The 21088-nt window shown below is 40.4% G+C and overlaps 2 protein-coding genes across 3 annotated transcripts in view; both read right to left on the reverse strand.

Moving 5' to 3' along the window:
• The window catches only part of efl1 (elongation factor like GTPase 1), a 138389-nt gene extending 131236 nt beyond the window's left edge, over positions 1 to 7153 (reverse strand). The window contains exons 1-5 of one of the 2 annotated variants that reach the window (XM_059357055.1): positions 7146 to 7153; positions 6556 to 6655; positions 4342 to 4409; positions 4158 to 4242; positions 1986 to 2119 (exon numbers count right to left, since the gene is read on the reverse strand). In XM_059357055.1, the coding sequence (XP_059213038.1) occupies positions 1986 to 2119; positions 4158 to 4242; positions 4342 to 4409; positions 6556 to 6646 (378 nt within the window). In that variant the 5' untranslated portion in view covers positions 6647 to 6655; positions 7146 to 7153. Of the gene's footprint in view, positions 1 to 1985; positions 2120 to 4157; positions 4243 to 4341; positions 4410 to 6555; positions 6656 to 6976; positions 7116 to 7145 lie in introns of those variants that run through there. The other variant, XM_059357049.1, reaches the window with a different exon arrangement.
• A 9853-nt stretch (positions 7154 to 17006) lies between these two features.
• The window catches only part of LOC131992999 (ADAMTS-like protein 1), an 83642-nt gene continuing 79560 nt past the window's right edge, over positions 17007 to 21088 (reverse strand). The window contains exon 16 of the mRNA XM_059358728.1: positions 17007 to 20320. Coding sequence (XP_059214711.1) covers positions 20202 to 20320 — 119 coding nt within the window. The 3' untranslated portion in view covers positions 17007 to 20201. The remainder of the gene's footprint in view (positions 20321 to 21088) is intronic.

The following is a 21088-nucleotide window of genomic DNA, read 5'->3' on the forward strand; positions in this document are numbered from 1 at the left end:
AAAAAATGACTACTACTTTATTGATACATGCGATGTGGTCTAATTCCATATCACATTTAAAAATATATCAATATATATTCTATATCGATATATCGCCCAGCCCTAATAGGGAAGAAAAAATAACTCACATCTCAGGACTTATTTCACTCCACATGTTCACTTCCCAGAACAAATATTCGTTCAACAGATGGACTTGGTATTTTCACACATCCATATGAATACCACATAGCAACATATCATATTATTACAATATTGTGCTTAATGTTTTGTGAATGCCACTCCAATATAAAGTCAGTTTAGGACAATCCCAGAATATATGGAAAATGATGAGCCTTATTTGAGCCACATTGCCTCCAGCATGCCAAATTCATATTCTTGTATTTTTCCTGGCACAGGGACTTAGAATATATCAAAACATTTTCCAGCAGTGTTCTCACCAATCCATAGAATTAGTTGAGGACCACAGTTCCCCCAAACCTCATTGGAAAGCCCCTTTCTATCTTATTTTTCCCATTTTTCTTTTATGTACAGAGTGTTTTCATTTTTAGCATTAAGAAGGGCATTGTACAACAAGATGGTCTTATTTGGTGTTGAACTGAGGGCAGATTTTGGGATTTCATAAAACTCAGATTCTGCCATTGATAAGTCTGTAGGTATGCACTAATGACTGATAATGTTGTACTTGGGGGTATCTAAAAAATTCACTCTGCTGTACGCCATGTTCATCCAGCAGTGATTGAAAACTTTTTTTATAAAAATGAATGTCCCCAAATTAGAAATATTAGAAAATATGAAGAACATTAGGGCAGACATTACTGTAGTTTTACATTTACATTTAGTCTTTAAAGGAGAACAATTAAGGTATAGTGCAATAAGAGCTGTTAGTGCAGCAATAAGTGCTAGTGACAATTCTTCAAGGAGTAGAGTTGTGGTGTGGTGTTAGGAGAGAAGGTCCTCTCTGAAGAGCTGGGTCTTAAGGAGGTTTTTAAAAGGTAGAGAGGGACGCCCCTGCTCTGGTTGGAACTGGAAGTGTGTTCCACCAAGGGGGAACAAGAAATGCAAAGAGTCTGGATTGCCTTGGACCAACGGGGGGGCAGAGCCAGGCGCCGTTCATTGGAAGAGCGCAACGGTCGTGAGGTAGCATATGTCTGAATCAGGGCGTTCAGATAGGTAGGAGCAGTACCGGAGACAACTTTGTAGGCCAGCATTAGAGATTTGAATTTGATGTGTGCTGCAACAGGTAGCCAGTGGAGCTCAATGAGCAACAGTGTGACATGTGACCTTTTTGGCTGGTTGTAGACCAGGAGCACGTTTTGAGTTTTGAGATGACGACAGCTTGTGTCAAGATTTGAGTGGCATGTTGAGTTAGGTAAGGTCTGATTTTTCTGATGTTGTACAGTGCAAAGCGGCATGACCGGACAACAGAGGAGACATGACTGGACAAGGTGAGTTGGTCATCAATCATCACACCAGTTTTAGGTTGCAATGTCCATTGTATATGCCATGTGGTTACTGCAGGATTTTTTACATATATAATGGGGAAGTGAGAGCCGATCACAAGTGGTGTGAAGCTACATACCCAGATTTGTCTCACATGTGACTGGATTACCCAGGATGGATGGGTGAGTGAAAGAGGTTTTAAGTCCAACATGTTTAGGTCCCATAAAGTGGGGATCCAACGCTCTTCATGTGAAGTTCACGAAAACCTCACAGTCACAATTTCATTTCATATATCAAATCAATTCTAAGGCACTGGAGTAGAGACACAAAACAAGTCCAAATACAGGCTGCAGAAATTGTATGTTGACAAGAAAGAATGTGGCCTATTTACTGTGGATTTAATCAACAGTAAATATGTCGCATTCTATATCAACAAACTTACAGAATGACATCTTCAGGTTCAGACCTGGCAGTAACTTCATCCGGGGTGATGATGCACATTAATGCCAAGTGTGAAGAGGGCCTAAGTCCTCAGTGATATTTACCTGTGGACACACTCCCTCCACAGCATCAACAACTACAATGGCCCCGTCACACAGCCTGACAGCAGTGGAAACTTCTGAGGAGAAGTCGACGTGACCAGGAGAGTCGATCAGATTTAGTAAGTACTCCTGATCTCCTGAGGAGACAAAATGAACACAAACACTATTTAGAGCATGGGTTGCAAACTCGCAGCCCGCGGGCCAACTGCGGCCCTCGTGATGATATTTTGTGGCCACCACCTTGATATAAAAGTTTAATGTGAGTTTTATATGAATGGCACTTAACTGTGTTGTGTGTGGAAGGTCCCTTTAATTACTTTTTTTTTAAATTTTGTGTCTTTTTTAAATAATTTTGTGTCTTTTTTTTTTTTAATTTTGTATGTTTTTTGAGTCATTTTGTTTCTTTTTGAAATAATGTAGTTAGGGCCTCGGGACAATCGCACCGAGCACTACTGTTATACTGTGGATTTTTTCTTCTTCCTCTTCCGGACGCAATTTCGTCCCACTACTAGTCCTACAACTTGAAGAGTTGCAGGACAAATTATATATCAATACATGCGGTTTGATCGGGATCGGTGTGCTATTACTTTTCTCTACAGAATACGAATTTTTCGCGATGTAAGTCGCGAAAAACTGCTCAAAATTTTGCATTGAAATGAATGGGGCGGCCGGAAAGAAATGAGCGAAAAAGAACAATAATTGGAGATTTTTAAACGTCTACTTCTCCAGCATAATTTCACCTAGAGACTCCATTTAAACTTTAAACAGTAGACACAAGTCTTGTGTATTGGTGTATTAATCCACATTTCGATAGGTCATATAGTTTTTTACCAATCCCTGTTCAATGACCATGATCATTTTTGGAGAAATTCTGAGATTATAATGGGTGTGTATTGCACGGAATGTTCGTGTCACAGTGTGTGACATCATCGCCAGAGTGTAGAGGGAGAGAAGAAATTGTTAAAAAATAAATTTTAAAACTGCGATCCAGGCCGCAATTCCACTCTACAGAAATAATTTATACATAGAAACATAGGAACATTTGTCTTCTCACTCACAATCGTCTGGTAAAGCTGTCAGAGTTATAGTTTGGGCGTACAACGCACAGATGATCCACCAACACGCATCAACAGCCTCATTGGCTCCCATATTAAAAACGCAGGAAGCTATTTGAAAAAGGGATATGGAACAGTTTTTTTAGATCGCTCTAACAAAGCTATTTTTTCATTTTTCTTAAAAAAAACAAACATATGTAGATGTTCAGGAAGAACTCAGGACGCTCAAAGTGAAGTCAGATCAATGATAGGTATTATGGTTTTGCCAAAAATGCTTTCTGTTCGAGGCCAGAAATTCCAGTCTGTCTACCTCTGCTGTGACTATACTAAACAGGTGCCAGTTAATTCAGTTGATTGCTTTGATCTGATTGCCTTTGATCTTTGATGTGATTACAGTTACAGATACACACACACACACACATGCACTAAAGTGTGCACACTCCTCACACATGCATACATATGCTTCAAACACACACGTGCGCGCACACACAGGTAACTTTATGTGATTTTAATTACACACACACACACACACACACACACAGGTAACTTTATGCGATTTTCTCTACACACACACACACACACACACACACACACACACACCATCATCATAGTGTACACACACCGGCAGTAGCCCCCGTGGCCCTTTCAGAATTTCCCCAGGGGAAATTTTCTAGTTTGTTTCTGTCATTTTGTGTCTTTTTTAAGTAATTTAGTGTTTTTTTCAGTCGTTTTGAGTCTTTTTAAAGTAATTTAGTGTTTTTTTCAGTCATTTTGTGTCTTTTCTTAGTAATTTTGTGTCTATTTTGGTCATTTTGTGTCTTTAAGTAATTTAGGTTTTTTTGTCATTTTTTTGTCAAATAATAACAAAACAACAGACCCCTGATTTAGAGTCTTCTCCTCAAAATCAGCCTGTTTAGCAGAGAATGGATCAGCTTTATCTACAGGTTAATGACACTTTAGCTAAGAAGATGCAACTAATATAAACATAGAATATTAAAATGATTACATTTGTTCTAATAAAGCGACCAGTGAGTGTAGGAATGGAATAAACAGCACAAGTGATAGAATCTAACAGTAAGAAGCATGGATTTGACTTCAGGGCAGGGCCAAAATAATTTACCATTCCTGTATTGCAGAGAGATGGCACTGGACTTCATGGTGATGCCTCTGATCTGTTCATCCTCCCTGCTGTCCAGGTACCTCAGCTGGTAGATTAACACACCACAAATAAACACAAATAATAACAAAACAACTCAACAAAAATGTCTGTCAAAAAAGTCTCTGGAGCAAATAAAGCCACTTACCTTCCCAGCTAGTCGAGTGGATATGATACCATTACTGGCCACTAAGCAGTCAGCCAGGGTCGTTTTTCCTGCAAATACATAGATGCTTCCAAATTATTTCACTACAGCATACACTTGCACCAGAACATTTTGACTGACACCAAAACCTTTTAATTTGTTTTACAAAATTACCTTTGATAAATCTTAAAGATATTCAGTTTCAAAATTATATCAAACTAAGAAAATTTTGAGTTCGGGACTGTTTGAGATATTAGCTCTGGCTATGGGAAATTGTGATTTATTTTTTATTTTTTTACTACTTTCTGACGTTATACGTAAAATAAAATAAATCCACAAGATTGTATAACAAAATTGATCATTAGTGTTAATTGTCAGTCCCCTTAAAAATAAGTCCAGTGTGTCATTGAATGAAAATAGACTTTTTTTTAACATTAATTTGTTATAGTAAACATGTTTATTAATTAAAAACATACAACTGTTGAGCAGCAAGGTGGATTATTGGTTTGTGCACTTCATGAAAATATGTGTGGTACGACATGCAGACTCTAGTAGTAGAAGTAGAAGTCTAGTACATTTTAAATGGAATGGCTTGCCATAATATACACAGTAAAGAACTGCAGACAATCGGGGATCGCCATGGCCACTATATATATATACTATAGTGTATGTATACTAGGGCTGGGCGATATGGACCAAAAGTCATATCCCGATATATTGAGGCTGAATATCGATATACGATATATATTTGAATATTTTTATCGCAAAGTGAGAGCAAATGTTCAGTCAAAACCAAATACATGTCACAAGTAGTTATATCGAAACCGATTATTTAAGTGAACATAAATACTGTATAACAGGAGTACCTTTTTTTAAATTCAAGCTCACAAAAAGTGCACATTTAAATCAACAATATCTTAAATAAAATAACCTATGAAATAAAATAGGCCAATCTTTTTCTGACATAAATACATTTATATGAGAAAAGAATAACAAACATTACAAAAGAACTAAATATGACCAACCCTAGTAAGGGCAGCATTTATATATAAAGAAAGAAAAAAAATTGAACTATATCGATATGGTCTAATTCCATAACACATTTAAAAATATATAATATATTGATATATTTTTTATATGGATATATCGCCCAGCCCTAGCCCAGTATATATGAATAGTCATGACAGTGATTAGTTCTAATATAGTGCTAAAACGCTTGTTTGAAAGTTATGTTTTAAAATGAAAACGTATTGGTGTGGACCAGTGGTGGAATGTAACTAAGTACATTTACTTAAGTACTGTACTTAAGTAATATTTTGAGGTACTTGTACTTAACTTGAGTATTTCCATTTTATGTAACTTTATATTTCCACTTCACTACATTTTAAATCATTTAAATTTTAACTATATCAATATAACTGATCCACACCAATACTTTTTCATTTTAAAACACAACTTTCAAACAAGCGTGTTAGCACTATATCAGAACTAATGACTGTCATGACTATTCATTTATACTGGGCTAGAGCTGGGCGATATTTCGATATAAAAAATATATCGATATATTTTTAAATGTGGTATGGAATTAGACCAAATCGCATATATCGATATAATTCAATTTTTTTTTTTTTCTCTATACATAAATGCTGCCCTTACTAGAGTTTGTCATATTTAGTTATTTTGTAATGTCCGTTATTCTTTTCTCATATAAATAAATGTATTTCAGAAAAAGATTGGCCTATTTTATTTCATAGGTTATTTTTATTTAAGATATTTTTTTACTTAAATGTGTACTTTTTGTGAGCTTTAATTGAAAAAAAGTTACTCCTGTTCTTATACAGTATTTATGTTCACTAAATAAACGTTTCAATATAACTACTTGTGACACGTCATATTTGGTTTTGACTGAACATTTGCTCTCACTTTGAGATAAAAATATTCAAAAATATATCGTATATATCGATATTCAGCCTAAATATATCAAGATGTGACTTTTGGTCCATATCACCCAGCCCTAGTATACATACATGTGATATGGTCTAATTCCATATTACATTTAAAAATATATCGATATATCTTTTATATCGATATATCGCCCAGCCTTAACGTATACATACATGTATGTATACATACACTATACTGATCCCCGATATAGTGCCTATGGAATATTTATATTTGTACTATAGAATATATAATATGGGAGTAGTGTGAACTCACCATGGTCAACATGTGCCAGGATGCAGAGGTTCCTGATGTTGGCGGGGTTCCTCTGCAGAGCAATGATCTTCTCCAGGCTGGTATGTCCCATGGTGAACACCTACAACACATGACAACACTAAACGTACAGCTGGTAGTTGGCTCAACCTCATTTAAAATCTGTGTTACTGATGTAATGTTGCTGTGGTAGAAAAGTAAGTATCCGTTACAGTATAAAGTCATGTTCATTAGTAAGTCGATTACTAATCACTAGCTATAGTTAGCGACTCGGCGAGCTGTGGTTAAACAATACAATGTGAATAGTGCCTAGTCTCAAAACATGGACTCGAGTACAACGAACACAAAGCATTAAAACCAGACTGAACACTCTACTGACACCGGCTTCTGTGTGAGCTGACAGCTGATATCTGCTAAAACTCACTGTGGCTAGCTAATCCAAACTCCTCATAAAAAGAAGACTGTGAGCCAGGCTGACTCCTAAAGTCTTCACACAACACCACTGTAATGTGCTGCGCTACTGTGTCGAGTTAAACCACAGTACTGAGAGAAAAAACACATATTTTAAAGACATGTGGACTTTCCCAACTCACGCTGTTTTTCCGGAAGTTGATAGCTCATAAACCACGCCCACTAACATTGGTGGTGCATTCAGAGAGCATAGTAAAAATGAACTTTTTCCTGCCACTTCATTTGTTTTCGTTTGTACTTTCCAGTTGCAATTAGATAAGGCATATAAACAGTTAGCAAAACATAAATACAGTTTTATTCAGATTTATAGCTTTTAATACTGCTAAATACAGTTCGCCACCAAAAGCTGCTCGGACTTTCTACTCGGAATGTTTTCCTAGTGTTTATTTTTTTACATATGTCCTTAAACGCAACATGTACCTCAACAATGTGACGTTGTGTAGTTGCTGGGTTACCATACGGAAAAACATGTTTGGAAAGTTCATTTGGAAATGAAAAAAAGAGGCGCTGCAGATTTTAGGCCACCTAACATGCTTTAGCAGAATTTGTAATAAACAACAACGTTTTTACTGTATCAAAGGTATAATACATGGCTTCTGCCGCCCTCCACTGACAGAAGAGAGATACTGCAACATGAACATACCTCAGTCATCATTTATTTTTATATTGATATTATATATATTGTATATGCAGTCTATGGTCACCTCCCGTCGCCAGTGGTTTCCTACCAGTTGGATAAAGTTGCAACATAAATTTAACTACATTTTGTAGCTTGCTGGTATTTCAAGTCCATTTATATTTGTGTGATTAAAAGTAGTTAAATTACTTTTTTTGTATATGTGTATTGTAGGGGTGTGTGTGTGTTAAAGGTAGCTTACTATTATGTTTTTCAGTCTGACTTAAATACCCTGATAAGATGTATATTGGGGAGTGAGAAACTACAGTGTTGAAGTATTTAATGTATGATGTGGAAATATTTTAGAGTACCTGTTTGGTCTCCTTTCTTATGTGTGTGTGTGTGTGTGGGGGGGGGGGGGGGGGGGGGGGGGGGGGGGGGGCATGTTGTATTTTTCTTCCTGTAGGAGGGGCCACAGGTCACAGGCTGGAGGATGCTGGAGAATCACTGAGGCTATATAGAGGAGCTGAGGTCTCAGTTCTCCTCTCTCTCTCTCTCTCCTCCACAGCCACAACCTTGGTCTGTTTTAGTTGGTCTGTTTTAGTTTTAGTTACTTTCAGCTTATACACCTGCATTTCAACACATCGCATGCATGCACACACCTCACCACTAATATACTGACTCACATAATTAAGGTTCTTCAGAAGCTCAGCGAGATTATCTCCTGAGCAGAAGATCTTTGTATCATCCGCAAACAGGACTAATTTCAGTAGCTTGGACACTTTACATATATCATTAATGTACAGTATAAACAACTTTGGACCCAGTATTGACCCTTGAGGTACGCCACAAGCAGTGTCCAAGCATGATGAGCAGTAATCACCCAACTTCACAAACTGTTTTCTCCCGTTAAGATAACTTTTAATCCAGTCTAGAACCACTCCTCTTACTCCGTACTTTTCCAGTATGCAAATTAATATGTCATGGTTGATTGTGTCGAATGTTTTTTTTTAATCAATAAAAACTCCAATTGCCTGTTGTTTCTTGTCTATAGCCGTTGTGATTTCCTCTATTGATTCTATTATTGCTGATGATGTTGATCTGTTTGATCTAAATCCATATTGACTGTCAGAAAGTAGTTGATGCTTTTCTAAAAAAGCATCTAACCTGGAGTTGAAGAGTTTTTCAAGAATCTTGGAGAATTGCGGAAGTTAAGAGACAGGTCTGTAATTTGTGAAGTTGTGTTTGCTCCCAGCTTTGTATAATGGTATAACCTTAGCAGTCTTCATTCCATCCGGAAATGTCCTGGTTTGAAATGATAAATTGAATATATGAGTCAGCGGTTTTACAATTGCCGGTATTACCAGTTTACTAGAGCCATATCTATGTCTTGAAAATCAGTGGATCTTTTGTTTTTGCAGTTGTTTACAACGTCCAAAATTTCAGCATCGTATCGTCTACTGCCTTCAAGAACATAGAACTGGGATTTCTATCTACCTGTTTCTCCATCTTTTCACCAGTTGTCCCTGGATCCGGAATTTTTTCTGCCAATTCTGGTCCCACATTGACAAAGAATTTATTAGGGCTTCGGGGCAATCGCACCGAGCACTGGTCCCATACAGCAATAGCTGTAGGGACCAGTGCTCGGGGCTGTTATACTGTGGATTTCTTCTTTTTCCTCTTCCGGACGCAAAGTCGCGAAAAACTGCCCAAAATTTTGCATTGAAATGAATGAAAAAAATGACAGAAAAAGAACAATAATTGGAGATTTTTAAATGTCTACTTCTCCGGCATAATTTCACCTAGAGACTCCATTTAAACTTTAAACAGTAGACACAAGTCTTGTGTATCGGTGTATTAATCCACGTTTCGATAGGTCATATAGCTTTTTATCAATCCCTGTTCAATGACCATGATCATTTTTGGAGAAATTCTGAGATTATAATGGGTGTGTATTGCACGGAATGTTCGTGTCACAGTGTGTGACATCATCGCCAGAGTGTAGAGGGAGAGAAAAAATTGTCAAAAAATACATTTGAAAACTGCGCTCCAGGCCGCAAATTCCACTCTACAGAAATAATTTATGCATAGAAACGTAGGAAAATTTGTCCTCTCACTAACAGTCCTCTGGTAAAGCTGTCAGAGTTATAGTTTGGGCGTACCAACATGAATATCAAATGTTGCAATATTGATATGTGGGTGGATATTATGTGTCTGTGGTCTGAATTTAGCACATATCTTCCGAGTTGCAAATTGTTTCACTATGTTTTAGGGTGGTAGATATGCCGCTAGCATAGCCAGCTAACTATAATGTGGCGTTATCCTTCTAGACTGAAATGTGCCAGTTGTCCACGGCAGATGACGTTACCTATGGTCTCTCCTTTTGTCATAAATGCAGGTATGTATTATGATATGTTTAATATGTGTTTTCTATATGAATTAAGTGTTCATTCCATGTTATTAAGAAAATAATACTAAAAAGTTGGTAACAGTCCAGTTGAAAATGATTTTTATTGTGCAATATCATTTTTTATATTATGCAAACTTCAGTTGTTTAAATGATTTATTTTGTAAAAAAAAAAAAAAAACACTATACGATCAATGGATTATTTTATTTATTATATACAATTTTGTGTAAAAGAAGCAGTAAAACGGAGGATTATCATAAAGACTGAAATGTGCCAGTTGTCCACGGCAGATGACATTACCTATGGTCTCTCCTTTTGTCATAAATGCAGATGTTAATAAATCCTGCTGTTACCAAGAGCTGAGCGGCGTAAAAGAGTTTTCATTCAACACAAGACACAACGCAGAGGTCACATTGGAGCCGTGACTCGACGATGACCACACCGGACCGGGCTGAATTCTTCTCGCCGCTGCATCGTTTTGGAGCTGTATTCCTTTCTCCATTGTATTGAATGTCAGATTTATGAACTTCATCCCTTGTACTGTGGGATTTACTGGTGTTGTGTTTTGCTATCTGACAACCAAATATGAGCCTCAGCAAATTTGATATATTTGATACTCCTTGCAATGTTGGTCGGGGTAGAGGGTTATTCAGAACACCTGTTCCATTTTCATTGAATGGCAGTCAGGTGGAGTGTGAAAATGTGGGTGGAAATTCTGTGCACAGTCCCCTTACCACTAACCGTACGCCGGTTCGCATGGTCTCGGTGGCAGTCGCCGGTTCGCATGGTCTCAGTAGCAGTCGCAGGTTCGCATGGTCTCAGTGGCAGTCGCCGGTTCGCATGGTCTCAGTGGCAGTTGCCGGTTCGCATGGTCTCAGCGACAAAGTTACTGGTTCACATGGTCTCAGCGGCAGAGTTACTGGTTCACATGGTCTCAGCGACAGAGCCATCGGTTCACATGGTCTCAGCGGCAGAGTCACTGGTTCACATGGTCTCTCAGCGACAAAGTCGCCGGTTCGCATGGTCTTGGTGGCAGTCGCCGGTTCGCATGGTCTCAGTAGCAGTCGCAGGTTCGCATGGTCTCAGTGGCAGTCGCCGGTTCGCATGGTCTCAGTGGCAGTCGCCGGTTCGCATGGTCTCAGTGGCAGTCGTCGGTTCGCATGGTTTCAGTGGCAGAGTTACTGGTTCGCATGGTCTCAGAGGCAGAGTTACTGGTTCGCATGGTCTCAGCGACAAAGTTACTGGTTCACATGCTCTCAGCAGCAGAGTGACTGGTTCACATGGTCTCAGCGACAGAGTCATCGGTTCACATGGTCTCAGCGACAGAGTCACCGGTTCACATGGTCTCTCAGCGACAGAGTCGCCGGTTCGCGTGATCTCGGTGGCAGTCGCCGGCGACGGCAGCCTCTCTCTCATCTGTGGTGGTTCTACTGGACCTTTCTGCAGCTTTTGACACTGTGGATCACCAGATCCTCATCTCCACCCTTCACCACCTGGGAGTATCTGGCTCTGCCCTGTCTCTGCTCAAATCCTACCTCAAGGACCGCACCTTCCGTGTAACTTGGAGGGGTTCTGTTTCAGAACCCTGTCCACTCACCACCGGGGTCCCTCAAGGCTCCGTCCTTGGTCCGCTCCTCTTCTCGATTTACACCAACTCCCTTGGCTCCCTCATCCACTCGCATGGCTTCTCCTATCATAGCTATGCCGTAGACACCCAGCTAATCTTCTCATTTCCCCAGTCTGAAACACAGGCAGCAGCACGTATCTCTGCATGTCTGGCCGACATCTCCCAGTGGATGTCCTCGCACCACCTCAAACTCAACCTGGGCAAGACTGAGCTACTCTATCTCCCAGGGAAGGGCTCCCCCACCACTGACCTCCACATCACTGTCCAGAACACAGTGGTTGTCTCCACAGAAACCGCCAAGAACCTTGGCGTGACTCTTGACAACCAACTGTCCCTCTCCACAAACATCACCACCACCACCAGATCTTGCAGATTCTTGCTGCATAACATCAGGAGAATCCGTCCGTTTCTCACTCAGAAGGCAGCTCAGGTCCTGGTCCAGGCACTGGTCATCTCACGCCTGGACTACTGCAACTCCCTCATGGCAGGTCTGCCTCCCAAAGCCATCCGACCTCTGCAACTCATCCAGAATGCAGCTGCTCGATTGGTCTTCAATCTTCCCAAATTTTCACACACAACACCCCTCCTCCGCTCCCTCCACTGGCTACCGGTGGCTGCGCGGATACGCTTCAAGACTCTAGCTCTGGCGTACTCTACTGCTAACGGTTCAGGTCCTACTTACATCCAGGACCTTGTCAAACTCTACACCCCTGCCCGTCCTCGCCGCTCTGCATCAGCCAAACAGCTGGCGACTCCCACCCTCCGTGGGTCAACTCGCCTCAAAACCTCCTCCAGACTTTTCTCTATCTTGGCTCCCAAATGGTGGAACGAGCTCCCTACCGACATCAGGACCTCAGACAGCCTGTACATCTTCCGCCGCAGGCTGAAGACCTATCTCTTCCAACAATACCTCAGTTAAGCCATGATCACCTAACACATATATATATATTTAAAAAAAAAAAAAATTTGCTCTTCTTCTTCTTCTTTTCTATTCTTTTCTTCTTTAACATATAGCACTCCTGTAGCGATGACAGTTAGCTCTTAACCCTATAAAGCCAAGTGTATCATATTAGATACAGTAATTTTTGAGACTTCTACATCATCAAAAACCTGATGTATACATGTGTTGAAGATAAACAAACTGAGCAACAAATTGCACAAAAATACCGGATGTAGCAAAAATGATATGCAGGTTCATTGCTGCATTGCTGCATTAAAAAACTTCATATCAGCAGATGTATGATGCTGTCTTATATGGAAAAAATATGTATTTTGCATGTTTGAGGAAAAAGGAAAAGTTAAAAATGTTGTTGTTTGATGTTTTTGTTAGTTCAAGAAAAACAAACTGTGAGCAACAAATTGCACAAAAAGACCTGATGTATCAAATATGATACAAATTAGAATTCATATATGCAATTTATTTATTTTTTAAAATTCGTCAGCAAGTTAATAAGCACTCGGTTTTAAAAAAAAATGAATTTTCTGGCAATTATTTCATGGTTCAGGCTTTATAGGGTTAAAGTTATGTACTTACTTGATTCCTGTGGTCTATGTCTAGTACCTTCAGGTTGAATGCACTTATTGTAAGTCGCTTTGGACAAAAGCTAAATGACATGTAATGTAAAAATGTAATGTTCGCATGGTCTCAGTAGCAGTCGCAGGTTCGCATGGTCTCAGTGGCAGTCGCCGGTTCGCATGGTTTCAGTGGCAGTCGCCGGTTCGCATGGTCTCAGTGGCAGTCGCCGGTTTGCATGGTCTCAGTGGCAGAGTTACTGGTTCACATGGTCTCAGCGACAGAGTCATCGGTTCACATGGTCTCAGCGGCAGAGTTACTGGTTCACATGGTCTCAGCGACAGAGTCACCGGTTCACATGGTCTCTCAGCGACAGAGTCGCCGGTTCGCATGGTCTCAGTGGCAGTCGCCGGTTCGCATGGTCTCAGTGGCAGTCACCGGTTTGCATGGTCTCAGTGGCAGTTGCCGGTCCGCATGGTCTCAGCGGCAGAGTTACTGTTTCGCATGGTCTCAGAGGCAGAGTTACTGGTTCGCATGGTCTCAGCGACAGAGTCATCGGTTCACATGGTCTCAGCGGCAGAGTTACTGGTTCACATGGTCTCAGCGACAGAGTCACCGGTTCACATGGTCTCTCAGCGACAGAGTCGCCGGTTCGCATGGTCTCAGTGGCAGTCGCCGGTTCGCATGGTCTCAGTGGCAGTCACCGGTTTGCATGGTCTCAGTGGCAGTTGCCGGTCCGCATGGTCTCAGCGGCAGAGTTACTGTTTCGCATGGTCTCAGAGGCAGAGTTACTGGTTCGCATGGTCTCAGCGACAAAGTTACTGGTTCACATGGTCTCAGCGGAAGAGTTACTGGTTCACATGGTCTCAGCGACAGAGTCATCGGTTCACATGGTCTCAGCGGCAGAGTTACTGGTTCACATGGTCTCAGCGGCAGAGTTACTTGTTCACATGGTCTCAGCGACAGAGTCACCGGTTCACATGGCCTCTCAGCGACAAAGTCGCCGGTTCGCATGGTTTCGGTGGCAGTCACCGGTTCGCATGGTCTCAGTAGCAGTCGCAGGTTCGCATGGTCTCAGTGGCAGTCGCCGGTTCGCATGGTCTCAGTGGCAGTCGTCGGTTTGCATGGTCTCAGTGGCAGATGCCATTCGCATGGTCTCAGCGACAGAGTTACTGGTTCGCACGGTCTCATCGACAAAGTTCCTTTTTCACATGGTCTCAGTGGCAGAGTTACTGGTTCACATGGTCTCAGCGACAGATTCATCGGTTCACATGGTCTCAGCGGCAGAGTTACTGGTTCACATGGTCTCAGCGACAGAGTCACCGGTTCACATGGTCTCTCAGCGACAGAGTCGCCGGTTCGCATGATCTCAGTGGCAGTCGCCGGTTCGCATGGTCTCAGTGGCAGTCGCCGGTTCGCATGGTCTCAGTGGCAGTCGCCGGTTCGCATGGTCTCAGTGGCAGTCACCGGTTTGCATGGTCTCAGTGGCAGTTGCCGGTTCGCATGGTCTCAGCGGCAGAGTTACTGTTTCGCATGGTCTCAGAGGCAGAGTTACTGGTTCGCATGGTCTCAGCGACAAAGTTACTGGTTCACATGGTCTCAGCGGAAGAGTCACTGGTTCACATGGTCTCAGCGACAGAGTCATCGGTTCACATGGTCTCAGCGGCAGAGTTACTGGTTCACATGGTCTCAGCGGCAGAGTTACTTGTTCACATGGTCTCAGCGACAGTCACCGGTTCACATGGCCTCTCAGCGACAAAGTCGCCGGTTCGCATGATCTCAGTGGCAGTCGCCGGTTCGCATGGTCTCAGTGGCAGTCGACGGTTCGCATGGTCTCAGTGGCAGTCACCGGTTTGCATGGTCTCAGTGGCAGTTGCCGGTTCGCATGGTCTCAGCGGCAGAGTTACTGTTTCGTATGGTCTCAGAGGCAGAGTTACTGGTTCGCATGGTCTCAGCGACAAAGTTACTGGTTCACATGGTCTCAGCGGAAGAGATACTGGTTCACATGGTCTCAGCGGCAGAGTTACTTGTTCACATGGTCTCAGCGACAGAGTCACCGGTTCACATGGCCTCTCAGTGACAAAGTCGCCGGTTCGCATGGTCTCGGTGGCAGTCGCCGTTTGCATGGTCTCAGTAGCAGTTGCAGGTTCGCATGGTCTCAGTGGCAGTCGCCAGTTCGCATGGTCTTAGTGGCAGTCGTCGGTTTGCATGGTCTCAGTGGCAGTTGCCTTTCGCATGGTCTCAGCGACAGTTTTACTGGTTCGCATGGTCTCAGAGGCAGAGTTACTGGTTCGCATGGTCTCATCGACAAAGTTCCTTTTTCACATGGCCTCAGTGGCAGAGTTACTGGTTCACATGGTCTCAGCGACAGAGTCATCGGTTCACATGGTCTCAGCGGCAGAGTTACTGGTTCACATGGTCTCAGCAACAGAGTCACCGGTTCACATGGTCTCTCAGCGACAGAGTCGCCGGTTCGCATGGTCTCAGTGGCAGTCGCAGGTTTGCATGGTCTCAATGGCAGTCGCCGGTTCGCATGGTCTCAGTGGCAGTCGCCGGTTTGCATGGTCTCAGTGGCAGTTGCCGGTTCGCATGGTCTCAGCGGCAGAGTTACTGGTTCACATGGTCTCAGCGACAAAGTTACTGGTTCACATGGTCACAGCGGCAGAGTTCCGAGGGCCAGCTCCAGCCCGTGTTGCCTAGAGCGAGATTTAAAACCAGGGGGGACAGGGCTTTCTCTGTGGTGGGCCCCAGACTTTGGAATGCCCTCCCCCTCCATGTCCCAACAGCCCCCACGGTGGAATGCTTTAAGTCTCGTCTTAAGACCCATTTTTATTCCCTGGCTTTTTAACTTTGCGTGAGTTTTGTGGTCCTCTGTGTCTTTTATTTCTTTTACTACTTCAAACTACGTCTTTTATTTATTTTACTATCTGTTTGATTTCATTGTTTTATTTATAGCATAATTTTAGAGTAATACACTTATTATTTATTGCTGATTGTTATATGGAAATGTTTGTTTTATTGTTGATTCTATGTACAGCACTTTGGAGATGTTTTTGTTGTTTAAATGTGCTATTCAAATAAAGTGGATTGGATTGGATTGAAGTAAATTCATGTAGAGTGGTTGTCTTACTGCAGTAACCTCCTCATAGACACTGTGTAGCTTATGGCTACAAGAAGTTATTTCTTCCTGCAGCCGGCGGATTATCTCAACCATGGGGGACAGAACCCAATGTATATCTTAAAGAGTTTTGAGTGATGCTGTTGTAGCCGTTTCATAGTGTCTCTGAGCTGATCTCTAAGGTATAAAGTATTTTGGACCAAAAACTCCTTTGTATTCCGGTATCCATGTTCCTGACTGTCATTAATGTCATGTCTGATTTCCATCAGAGGTTCATTTAACTATGGTATATGTTCCTTTTCAATTTTCAAGTCCCACACCATTTCTTGTAGTTTGTGAACTGAATGTTGCAATTCTTCCAAGGGACAGGAGGTTACAACTGAGCAGTTAGAGAGTCACCATCACATAAATAAATATCAATTAGAGCCATTGTGTTTGAGCAAACCTCTCATTCTACTAGACTAGACTAACTGAATTTACCCTCGGGGATAAATAAAGTAGTTTTGATTTGATTGTCCCATCTTTTTGCTTACTCAGTGTGAGCAATAGTTTTGAAGTTTCCACATCATACTTGTGCAATTTGCAAAATCATACTCATCAAAAGCATGCACATCCACATTTTAAAGATTTTGTCAAACCCTTATTATTTACCTTTAAGGATTTAAATGAATAAATAAATGTAGGCAAAGACGAGGTCCACATTTATAAAGTGATCAAACTGTCTTTATTCCTTGCCTTGTTTATGCCTTGTTAATTAAAGCACTTAAATGATGTGTTCTACTACCTCATATTCCTCAGTCACAAGCAGTGTAACGTCACCACATCAGATATACTGTATAGCGATCAGTAGCCAGGGGGAAACATCAGAAACATCAGAGTTGAGCTTATACACATGCAAATAAATCCAAGTGGGTAGTAGCTAACATACTACCCAATCAACATATACACGTGCTTTATACTCTAAGATCTTCAAGAGGAATTAAAAAGACACCTTAACCATGAATAAGTAAGAAAATAAAAGTCGCACACAATCTACATACACTCAATATAGGATATTGCACTTAGAACACAGTATATACAAGACATTTTACAATGCAGCACATCGCTATGATAACCAACACAAAGATAACATGAATAGACCCATCAGTCAAAATCAGTGTTGTGCTGGTGCCTTTTACTCTAGAGTCAGTTGCCTCTATGAGTGAACTGTTCTTTATGTGAAATATAGAAATTACTTTACAAAACCCTCTGTACTGTCATGGTTAAGCATCATAGAGTGGTGTTGATGAATATGAATTCATGTTCTCACAACTGGAGCTCCACTAACAGCAGCAGCTCTTTTCTCACCAGTGACATGTGACTAAAATCACAACTCAGCACCTTCACACAAGTGAATGGTCCTTAAAGATTTCTGTTTTATACTTCCTACCTACTTACTTGACATTGCTGTTATAAATTAAACACAAGACCTCAACTGCTTGATTCTGTGTACATAAGGTTTTCACCGTCCCAGCATCCCCACAATTCATCTCATACTGGATGATTCTGCAGCACATCTTCTGTGCCATGTTCAGTGCCAATGCAAGAAGCATTCTGTCATGTTGAAGCAGCCCCACATCTTTGGATCTTGGACTTTATTTCTGGCCCTGACTATTAATCCCTCCACAATCGGCTTGCCCTAACCCAGGGGTCGGCAACCTTTACTAACAAAAGAGCCACTATTGACCAAAAAAGTAAAAAAAAAAATGTCGAAATCGAGCCACAAACCTTATTTTAAGCTTTACAATGAATATAAAACAGCCTACTAAGTCTAAATTAGCCTACCAACATTACTAATAGGTCATAATGAGCATTTATTAATATGATTTTGTCAGAATGCAGCAACTCAAAACTAGACGAAGTATTTGTAGTTTAAGGCTTTGGGCTGTAGACTTTTGTAAGCATTTTAGTTGACTAAAATGTTAAAACATTTTAACCCTTTGATGCACAACATGGGTCTAAAGTGACCCGACTAAGTTTTTATATTATATATCTTTGCGATGAATTAATTTCATCATTCAGTATTCCAGGTTTTCCAAATGACTTGTTTTTGATCATCATACGTCCTAATTTTTTGTTTTCATTTCTTACTTATTGAATAAAACCCCTTTTTTTATCACTACGCTTCTAATGCACAAAGTCATTTTTGACCCATGTTGTGCATTAGAAGGTGTTTATATGTTACCAATTTAAAACCTGACAAAGAAGACACAAATATTAAGTATCCTATTTTGTTAAACTGGTGTTTTTTCCAATGGAAATTATTATTTGGTGGCTCCAATATGTCTCAAATGTTAAATTATGTGATTTTCCAATGTAATCTGGTGGTTCTAACAACTCTTTTAAAGTTAAACCTTAAAAATAAGACAAACATAGTTACACATATACTCAAATTGTTAATCTAGTGTATCACTTTTTGTTTCACTACATTTCTAATGCACAAGGTCATTTTTGACCCATGTGTGTAAACTTGATGTAATAATACAAAAACTATTTTTCTTCATAAAGTATAAAAATGAAAAATGGATACAATGATCTGTTGTAATAATAATAAAAAAAAAAAAGATATTCAAACACACAGCCAGCATGAAACAACATTGGAAATCAATGTGGGTCATTTTTGACCGATGTTGTGCATTAGAGGGTGTTTATATGTTGTGCATCAAAGAGTTAATAATGTCATGTATAAGTGACACATTTTTACAACTGAAGAAAACAAATTGCTTTGGGCCCACACCAATGATAAATTAACATTAAAATGTAAAGAAATAACTGTTTCCTTTCGTATAATTTTGTTGTCACAGCAACAGGGAGCCACCGCAGACAGATTGAAGAGCCTCATGTGGCTCCGGAGCCTCAGGTTGCCGACCCCTGCCCTAACTCCAACTGTCTCAGCTTGGATACCCAACCCAAACCAGGGCCCTGTGCTATGAAGCAAATTTAATATACTCAGGGTAACTTTTTTTTTATCTGGCTTCACAAAGCCTCACCTTTGGCACATGCATTACCTCAACCCAAGTCAACCCAAGGTAGGGAAAGCCAGGGATGGGCCAAAGGAGAGTTTCCATTTACCACAACTTGGGTCTTATTTTTGTATTTTTGGTCATAATTTCTGTCACTAATAATAATAATAATATAGAACACTTATTATGAATAGGCCCACTTTCAGTTTTACCAAATGAAGTGGATTGTACAGTACAATCTGTTTACAAGACTGACTTCTGGTGTCAAATGATGGTTAAAACACTTAGACCCACGTTTTAATAAACTGTATTTTGCTTTAATATTTTATATGAATAATTTTATAAAAACACTTTTGAACAATTACATAAATAAATAAATAAAAGTTTAAAGTGTGTATGTGTGTGTGTGTGTGTGTGTGTAAAGTGTAACTAAAATAATTCTGTTTAATTCTGTTTTTATGTATCTGCAGATGACATGTCTGATATCTTATATCTACCAAAGGACAGGACAATGGGGAACCAATACCTCAGTCTAAGTGTTCTTTACAGGAGAGCAGTGATATGCATTCTACAAGAAATTTGACCGGGACGCCAAAAAGAAATGTAATGAATTGATGTCACTGTAAACCAAGTGTTACATTTTTTCAGGAAAGTCCAAAAACTCCATTTGATCCACATAGTGAACACTTCTTCAGTTAGGAGGTTGGGTCCAAATCAGAAAATAAAGCCCCTCCATCCTTCCAGCCTTTTGAGGCTCTGTTCAGATTCCTTTTAGGAAGTGAACAAATAGTCCAGTATAAATGTATGCAGTTCTTCAAGCATCCACTCATAGATGATGTCCTTTCAGTATTTGCTCAGTCCTTCATCACATGTAGTCAAAGTGTCTCACTGCCACTAGGTGGAGTCTGGATCCTGTGAACAGGAGCCACAGCATCTCTGTTTGTACATATCCAGGTAGCAGAGCTTCAGTCTCTTCACCACACTGCAGTACTGGGTGGTGTCCTTGCATTCACCTGCATGGGAAAGAAACACTCAAAGTAAAAATGCAAAAACAGCAAATGCAATTGTTGTCAGTGTTCCAGGTCCTATAGTTTCTTAGTTCCTATCACAGCTATCACACCTATCACTTGTCTCAGACTGAGATTCTATAAAGACTGTAAATCTTTCAGGGTCACTATTTACAAGACTAAAACTAGATTTCCTTTAGCATTTTTTTCCTACCATGCATTTTTCCCCATCATGCTCTTAGTAAAAACTTACAAATGGAGGAGAAGCAGGTTTTAGGCTCCAGCTGCTCTAGTGTGTTTGTGTTGAAAAAAACAACAAAAAGAAGAGAAGACGCCACAAAGCTGAGAAAGGGTTTCTGTTTTCATGTAATCACATGAAAAGTTGACTATTTTACAGTAAAAATAGATATAAGGAAGAAAACAGGAAAGGAACATTTCGAAATGAATTCATCATATACATTTATGTCTTATTTAATTATGATGTGTTCAATTGAATAATAATATGTATCAGCTCTATCAACTTTAATTTAGTTAATCATACATTAATCATCAATGATTTATTACTTATTTATGTATACATTTATTGATACATTTTAACTGGGTCTCCTTACTGTTCTCTTTACTAAGAAACATCTAAATATATGACATCACTATATTTTTATTGAGGCATTATTGTGATGTTCCTTTTTCCTGTGGAAGTGGTTTTACTGGCCATTCTGGAACCGGGGACCTTTCCCTCGCTCATCTATTGGTTGGTGATTTGGTTGGAGTTAC

Source organism: Centropristis striata, chromosome 2, assembly GCF_030273125.1.
Source record: "Centropristis striata isolate RG_2023a ecotype Rhode Island chromosome 2, C.striata_1.0, whole genome shotgun sequence".
Lineage (NCBI taxonomy): Eukaryota > Metazoa > Chordata > Actinopteri > Perciformes > Serranidae > Centropristis > Centropristis striata.